Here is an 8,796-nt window from a genome sequence, read left to right as displayed (position 1 = left end):
CCTGGGCAAAACCCAACGAAAAAGCAACGGCAAAAGCAAGCAAAAAGAGAAACTTTGAACAGAATGTGAATTGGAGGTGCTGCTTTCGGAGGTAGACCGGAGAAAAGCGGTGTTATTTGCAGGTTTGTCCTAAGGAATTAACAACAAAAGAAAAAAATAGAGTGGGAGAGTTTAGCTGATGCGGTTAACACAGTTGGGTCTGAACATCGCACTGAGTGGATTAAAAAACAAATAGTGTGATTTATAGGTGTAAAATGTTGAAGCACCCTTAACAGTCTCAGTGGCGCAGCTCGTAAAGTGCATGTCCACATGGTTAGACACGCTCGAGCATGAACTCGGTTCGAATCAGCGTCTGATTAACTCATTCTTTTTTTTTTCCCCGCTACATATCAGATTTTGCCAACTATTTATCACGAGAAAGACAAGTAGGAATCATCAATAAGTTTGTGCATCATATTTTATTTGCACATTTATTGAATGGAAATGTTTCTGATTCACGCATGCAAATTCATCTTCAGTGTCTTTATAGCAATGTGCGTGCAGTAGATCGCTCAGATTACATTGGGAAAACAGGCGACCGCTGCAAATTGCGCTTTAATGTTTAGCTGGTCAACTGTATGGTATGGAAACCTTATATACCTGCTAGATGAACCCGTCTCATACAGCTGCCATTGCAAGGCTCAAAGACACTTTGTAGAGAGGAATTTAACACAACTGCCTCTAGGAGTCGCCAATGGAAATAAAACAGACACGCACAAAAAATGTGCGTACGCCAGCCATAAAGCTGGCGTGGAGCTGCGCACATTCCCACGTTCATTTCATCGTTAGTAAATCCAAACGTGAGCGATTCTGAGCGTTAAACCTGGCGTACGCAAAGTTTTTGTGCGTACGCAGCGTTGATACATGAGGCCCCTGGACTGCCGTCTCGTCATCCAAGTGGATGAAGAGATTCCCCCTATGTGTAAAGCGCTTTGAGTGCCCAAAAAAGTGCTATATAAATGTTAGGAATTGTTGTTTTTATTATTAGTATGCACTAAATTTAACAAGTTTTCCCATAGCAAACCTTTATAAATGTGCAATGGATTGTGATGAGTTTTTACTCTGGAGTACATCTCCTTGCCTGTATGCATTATCAGTAAGGCGTGTGCTGAATTTTGTCTTCTCATGTCATCAGTTAACAGTGGAGAAAAAAAAAAAAAAACTTCAACTTGAATAATGATGCCGTTGTGCTAGCTCTTGATATGCCAAGAGGTTTTGACAAGAGAAAGTTTGTTTTGTTGTTTTAGAGCATTTATCAACCTTAAGCCTTTGAGAATGTCGCCTCATTTCACCCCAGTTGATCCAAAGCCTGATTTGACTGAGCCGGTTTAGCTATTTAAAGGGGGGCATGGCTGTCGAAGAAACCAATGTTTATTGTGCTTCTAGTATACTTAATATTCACTTGAAGTGCCATTCTATTTATGAAGGGAGTGCAAAAGAGATGCATGTTACTGTTGAATAAACATTTATGTAATTGGTTTCATTATTCAGCTTTTTACAGATATTTAGAGTAAGCAGACACACACAAAAATCATCATTAAAGAAGTGTAGCTATGTTTTGTAATGAAATGCAAAGAGATGTGTTAGAGATGTGTTTTTTTTTTCAGCTTTTACAGAGATTTTATAGAATAAGCAGACATGCATCATTCCACTAAACACTGCCCTTTAAAATAAACATTAATAATAATAATACATTTCATTTTTAACATGCTTTTTCTATGGAATAAAAGAGCAGGAGTTCCCAAACCATTCAGTCCACGACGCAAAAATAACATTCCAGTTGTTCGTAAACCCACTATTTTCGAAGGGCGTTATAAATTCACAAACGTTCAAACCAAGTCTTTTCTTGGTTTAATTTTGGAGACCACCACTCGGAGATCTTCCTCCATGTTCAGTCGTGGTCTGTATTTATTTTTAATGTATGCGAGTGCCATAAAGGTGTCAAGTTTAGGCTGGTGCTGTAAAATCAATCTGCTCCAGCTGACTGTGCCGTTAATCTATTGTAAACACCACATGGGGTTGTTAATCAAAACATTGAAAGAGTGACGGCTTTTTATTTGCATATGTATTTTTTTTGTAATCAGGGTTCATACGGTCATGGAAAACCTGGAATAGTCGTGAAATGTTGACATGGCTTTTTTCAGGGCCGGAAAAGTTTTGGAAACTACATTTACATTAGTCATTTAGCAGATGTTTTTGTGCAAAGCCATTGAAGCTGCGGTATACTGTATACTGGAATGGAGGTTAGTTGTTTTTACTTTTCTTGGCCAAAAACATGCTCCCACATTGTTAGTGCTGTGTTAGCATAATCTATTTTACATAGATATAAAAATAAAATGAAACTATTGCATGTTTTATGATATGCTGTAATAAATGTAAACGTTTCTTATGATTTACCACAGATATGTGGATATTAGGTCATGAAAATTGACTTGAAAGTCCTGGAGAAGTGATGGAACTTTTGTAGCAAAAATGTGTATGAACCCTGTGTAATATTTTATCTTCTGTAGGTTATGGATAGTATATTAAAATGTATTAGATTTTTTTAAAACGACCTCACCTTATTGTTACGCGACCACCCAGGGGGTCCTAACCCCCACTTTGGGAACTGGTGAAAGAGTTAGGATATTATATCTTTAATGTGGTATTTTCTCCAGAGCTATTTTGTGTGCTTTGCAATATGTTTTTGTTGAAGACTTGAATGTAATTCTGTCTCACTTAAAATATCATAATACTCATTTACACTGCAGTTGCACTTCTTGATTTTCTGGTATTGTGGTGTAAATTCCTTTTTTTTTCTCTACACTAAAAACTGCTTTATTGAAACCAAGATGACAAAATGACTTGTTTCCTAATTTGTTAGCACGTGTGAAATAAGATTACGTCTCTTGAAGCAAAGTATGTGAAAATTAGACGAAAAGAGGAATGACTTTCAAGTTAATGGCTTTAAGTAGTGAAAGAACCACAATCCCATGAAGCATTGACACTACAGTGACACTACTTGTTTGTTTATCATTGACAAATAAGACAGTGTTTGAAAGAGTCTGAAACTTGTTGGGGTTTAAATGAATGTTCTGAGTTTGGTAATTATTTTGAAGCTTGTCCTAAATATTAGAAAAAGGTAAACGTTAGGTTATACAGTTGAAGTCAGAATTATTAGCCCCCTGTGTATTTTCCCCCCAATTTCTGTTTAACAAAGAGAAGATTTCTTCAACACATTTCTAAACATAATAGTTTTAATAACTCATCTCTAATAAAATAATTATTTTATCTTTGTGATGATGACAGTAAATAACATTAGACTAGAAATTCTTCAAGACACTTCTATACAGCTTAAAGTGACATTTAAAGTCTTAACTAGCTTAATTAGGGTAACTATCATGCTCTCTTCTGCAGATTCCTCCAGATCATGCCCCCGTTGCCACAGAATACAATTCTGCTAATATTTTGTTCAGTTCTTAATTATTCTGTTTTCAGGACACCATCAAATCATGTCAAGGATAGAGGTCAGCATTAAACCTGTAACCATTGACTGCCATGTTATTTGTTTTTCCTACTGTGGAAGTCAATGATTTCATGATTTTACCCTTTATTAAAATATCCCCAGGAAGAAAAAAAGCACTTTCCATGAAAAAAAGGACAGGGTCTTAAACTCTGTCAAAGAGCTGTGGAATCGGCAAAATAATAATAATAATTTTTAAAAAATCACAAATGAGAGAAAGGTCAGGATTTGCAAGGTAATCGTCATTTTTTATTTTTGTAGTTTTTATATTTTTAATCTCAATTAATCATATACAAATATATTATATAAATATATTAGCTACAATTTTATTTTATTAGTATATTGGTTGCTATGACTTTACACAGTGTTAATATATATTTCTATTTTTTTTCTCCAGGTGTTGCTGAAAGGCAAGAAACCCCTCATTTCAACTCAGCAGTCCTTCCCTTGCTCAATGTTGTGTTCAAAAGGAGACCCAAATACAAGAGAACAGTCAATAAAGTTTGTGACAAAATTAGAAAAGCAATCAGAATGCTCAGCCTTCCTCTGGGCGATGCAAAAACAGAACATTTCTGTTTCTTTGTCGAGAGGGACGAAGCAGTCAGAATGTTCAGCCTTCTTCTGGGCGATGCAGGACTGATCAAACATAGAAGACCTCCACAGCAAAAACGGTTAAAAGAAACGGGACAGATCTCAGGCTGGCGAGCAGATGGTATGGCTTCACTTTAACATGGGCTGTGGGAAGAGCAGAGGTGAGCCGATGTACAGATGGATTTAACACAGATAACAGGGTGGTGAGATGAGATAAGACACAACGGTGATCCACAGGACAAGACAAACTTGGTGATCCTCAAACAGGTAAGACACAAGAGCCGCGTAGCTTTCTGACACAGAACAATTATCAAGCAATGAAAGAGGACGAAGGGGATATTAAAAAGCCAACAATCAGAGAAGAGAGAGAACAGGTGAGAGTGATGGGAACGGGACAACAAGAGAATTGATAGCAGGTGTGCGAGTGTGCATGAATAGACAGGCACAAGAGGGAGACAGAGATAACACAGGAAAAACCCTGACACTCAAGCAATATGTTTTGCTCTTTTAATGTAAAGATCCAAGGGTAAGCTCCACAATGAACAAGAGAGGCTTATGAGAAAATGTTTATCCTGCTTCACTGAACCAGACTTCTTGTTTTGACCCTTGTTTTGTTTTGCTGGACTTGTCACAAGTGTGCTATCTGCCAAAACCTTTGGTTGGCTTCGTGCCCTGTGCTATTCAGGACCAACCTGGGAGGAACCACGGTGTGACCAAGAATTTCTGAATGAAAGTAATCCAGGCCTGTGTTAGCTGTGCGTCTGATCTTGAGGTAAAACTACCACTTAACTGTGCAACTCTCGGGAAATTGTCTTGGTTGGATCCAGATGACCAGGGAAGTGATCACATTCTTCCTTGCCTCCAAAAGTAACAAAGAAAGTGTTAGTTTTCAACACGAAACGTGAAGTTTATGTATAAACAAATTTCGAGAGGATCACGTGCTTATGATTGCTAGCAGCTGACTAGATGACTCCTAAACTACTATAAATACCCTGGGGTTTATTCCATTGCTATCTTCGTTTCGAAGAGTCCCCCCTTCCTCCCCTACTCCTCCTTCTTAGACGGGTGACACGGTGGCCCAGTGCCTAGCACTGTCGCCTCACAGCAAGAATGTCTCTGGCTCCTGGCTTTACCAAAACTAGCAGACATTTCTGTGTGGAGTTTGCACTTCTCCCCGTGCTCACGTGGGTTTCCCCCGGGTTCCCCGGTTTCCTCCCACCGCCTAAAAAAACATGCAATTAAGTCAATTGAACAATCCAAATTGTCAACATAGACACGCTTCTAGTTAGTAATTAATTTCAAGAGCATTCACTTGCTACAGCAGGGGAGTTCTCGAGATCTACCTGAGCTCAAACTCCCCTCCCGCTTTGCAACGGGAGGGAGCCCTGGGCTCGAGGATCTCATGAGCTCAGGGCTCTCTCCCGGGACAGCATGCCAAACAAGCTTTATAATTAATCATCAGCTAAGTGTGAACTCTTGAAACACAGGTGTTTACCATGTTTGTCTATGTACATGTCACATTTTCTACGTTGAAATCCTTTGATTTGTATGCATATAAACTGACCTATTTTTTTCTCATACAAGATATGCAAGTGACATGACCCTGCTTTGGGTAATGGAGAGGGCAAGAGTTGATTTCTGGTGGTGGAAGATGAGGTACCCAGTACCCAGGCAAGTAAGTGCTTTTTTTAGCCCTTTTTGGCCACAGGTAGAGTCAATGTAATGTCCAGCATTATGCATGCCAAATCTGGCAACCTCAGTGTAGCAGTTAAATACAACTTGAAGGCCATGCAGGTGTCTGCCATTCAATACCACTGCTGAACGCTGATGTGGTTGTGTGGTGAAGCCAAAGATAAATTTCTACTTGTAGACTGTTGGAATATCATGCCAATTCCATGCGTGTTCAATAAGAAAAGGCCTGGAGAGGGTTTTCTTTAATGCCAAAAATGTTTGTAATTTATTAGATACAAATGAATAATTGGATGACAGAGCTCTGGGTTATGTTACCCCCATGCAATACAAGAATTACATTCAAGAGGTTTCGCAACTAACATACATTTCCTGACTCCAGCATATATACACAACTGATCTTAACAGGTTGAGTTTTGGTTTAACGTCACTGATCAGTCATTCTGCAGTCCTTTGGCTCTTTGTAACCCCTAGACATACTTCCTCTTTCTGCAACCCTTCTCTGCATACCAGAACTGAACAATTACGTGCATCTTAAATATATTTTTTTTATATTTCATAACTTCTACAATGATCATGCTCCTTGTGACATGTCCAGACAGCAGTCTGTAACAAACCTAAATTTATTCTTATTCTGCTTTTTCCACTGGTCGGCAGTTCTTCTAAAAAGTATGCAGCACAGTAAAAAAGAGTAAGTGTATACACTTAGAAAAGACAATAGAACAATAGAAAAGATTGATTAATCTGTTGTTAGTCTAAACATTTTTCTAATTAAAAATTATGACCCAAATATAATACAAATAAATTCCTTTTTTCCTACAAGACCATAAAGAAAGTAAAGTAAAAAAGGCCAAAGATAGCATTGTTGCAGCACCTCAGAGCAAGGGATTAGAATTAGCATGGATGGATGGGACATGTCCACCAATATCCACCTACTATTGAAATGTCCCCGCCAATAATATAATTCAGTTTTAAAAAATTGCACCGTCACCATAAACCTAGACATGGAGAAAGGGTTCAGTCTAATTCGCTAGTCGAGTTTTACTGCCCCTAAACATATTTGAACATTGTGATTGGCTGTCACTGCTGTCATGTGTACTATATATTCTGATTAATTTAGGTTTCTCTCAGTTTGCGGTCGCACATGCAGATTATTTCTGGGACTGATTTTAAATTTGAAATATATGTCCATAAGTGCTCTATTTTAACTAAAGCTCTATTTTTTTGAATATTCTTGGGTCATTTGATTATAATTAGTTTTATACCGCCAGTATTGTGTTGTACAAACATATTTCCATGGTGTACATGCGATGATGGTGGTGTAAATATGATCATTTAGCTAATATTTGATTCGATCATTTAATAGATGATTTTTAAAAATGAAAAATAATTAATATCATTTAATAGATTTTTCCTCATACACATATAAAAATTTGTATAAAAATGTGCATTAGTACAATTTGACTTAATATTGTTCCCCGCTTGGTTGTAGTTTTACAAAACAAAATTTAAAAATATTAAGAAAACAATTGTCAGTAAAGTAAACTGCTTTCTGCTGTTCTTACTCTATCTGTTAATCGTTTGGTTAAGCAACAATTGATTGGGATAGAATGATAATTATTATTATTATGCCTCTTACTAAATTTCATTTTCCATAGCAATTTAAACTTCCCCTTCAATATGTACAAAAACAAACTAAAAAAGGAGCTTCGCCTTTGCATAGTCTGGGAAAGAATGTGCATCAACTACATCAGGTTTCACTTCTTTGTTGGGCTTAAATGTTAAAGCTATGGGTCCCACTTTATATTAAGTGTCCTTAACTACTATGTACTTACATCAAAAAAATAAATACAATGTACTTACTGTGTTTAGGATGTATTTGAGAACACTTGTGGTGCTTTTGAGTTGGGATAGAGGTTGGGTTATGGACAGGTTTGGTGGCATGGGTAGGTTTAAGGGTGGGTTAAGGTGTAAGGGATGGTCAACAGTGTATTTACAAATGTAATCACAAAAGTTAATTACAGATGTAATTACATACATGTATTTAATCAACCCTAAGTACACAGTAAATACATGTATTTACACAATAAGTACATTGTAAAAAAACTATTAGTTCCTATGTAAGTACATATTAGTTAAGGCCACTTAATATAAAGTGGGACCAAGCTATGAATTGTCAGTCACTGATATGCCCCCCGACAATTTCAGTTTGAGACCCATCCTTTAAAGGGATAGCCAAAACTACGATCCACCCAAAATTAAAAATTAAATCACTCTTCTCCAAACCAATTTGAGTTTTTATCTTCTTTTAAATATAAAGAAAGATATTTTGAAGGATTTTTGAATCCAGTAACCATTGAAATACAAAGCATTTGCTTTTTTTTATCATGAATTTCAGCGGTTACAGGGTTTCAGTTTTCTTCAAAATATTATTGTGATCAACAGAAGACGTGACTGATCACTAAACTGATTTAAAACAGGTCAAGGGTGAGAAAATGATGACAGAATGTCATCTTTGGATGAATTGTCCCTTTAATAAGAAGAAGACTAAGTAAAAGGAAAGTCAACAGCTCTCTTTGATAACACATTGACTGCACAGCTGCTGGTTGAACATCAGTAAATATGAAATTTCACTCTTATAGTTTTGGAATAAATACACACCAATGACAACATTAGGGTAACTGTAACGTGAATTTGCATTGGAAAAATCAAACATTGAACACTTTGGATCCTTATATGAGAAAACTCCACTGATGTTCAGATCATCGTGTCATTTTTACACAATGACTGCACGAATCTCCTCCATCAGTCTCTCTCTGTTGTTCAAGATGTTTTTTCCAGCGACGTTCATTAGGTCAGTGATCATCTCAGCACTGAAAGCTTGTTGGAAGGTGGCATATTTGCTCCTCCAATCCTCAAGTTGATCTGAAGAAGAGTTAGCAAACATTAATCAGGTCACAGCTGATAAATTCCAG

General features: G+C 37.1%; 2 protein-coding genes across 8 annotated transcripts in view; one reads left to right on the top strand and one right to left on the bottom strand.

The window, feature by feature from the left end:
- gusb (glucuronidase, beta) overlaps positions 1–8,796 on the top strand; it is a 273,136-nt gene that overhangs the window by 213,108 nt on the left and 51,232 nt on the right. The window lies entirely within an intron of this gene.
- Positions 7,994–8,796, bottom strand: part of si:ch73-55i23.1 — a 782,803-nt gene continuing 782,000 nt past the window's right edge. For 6 of the 7 annotated variants that reach the window (XR_012405677.1, XR_012405678.1, XM_073949656.1 and 3 more), the window contains one exon: positions 8,336–8,746. Coding sequence is in view for 5 of the 7 variants with exons in the window: in XM_073949656.1 (XP_073805757.1) it covers positions 8,598–8,746 (149 nt within the window). In the remaining 2 variants the exon portion in view is untranslated. Of the gene's footprint in view, positions 8,747–8,796 lie in introns of all 7 variants that reach the window. The other variant, NM_001204308.2, reaches the window with a different exon arrangement.

The sequence above is a fragment of the Danio rerio genome, chromosome 5 (assembly GCF_049306965.1).
Source record: "Danio rerio strain Tuebingen ecotype United States chromosome 5, GRCz12tu, whole genome shotgun sequence".
Classification (NCBI taxonomy): domain Eukaryota; kingdom Metazoa; phylum Chordata; class Actinopteri; order Cypriniformes; family Danionidae; genus Danio; species Danio rerio.
Note: the sequence above shows the minus strand (reverse complement) of the source record. Positions and strands in the feature narration are given on the sequence as shown.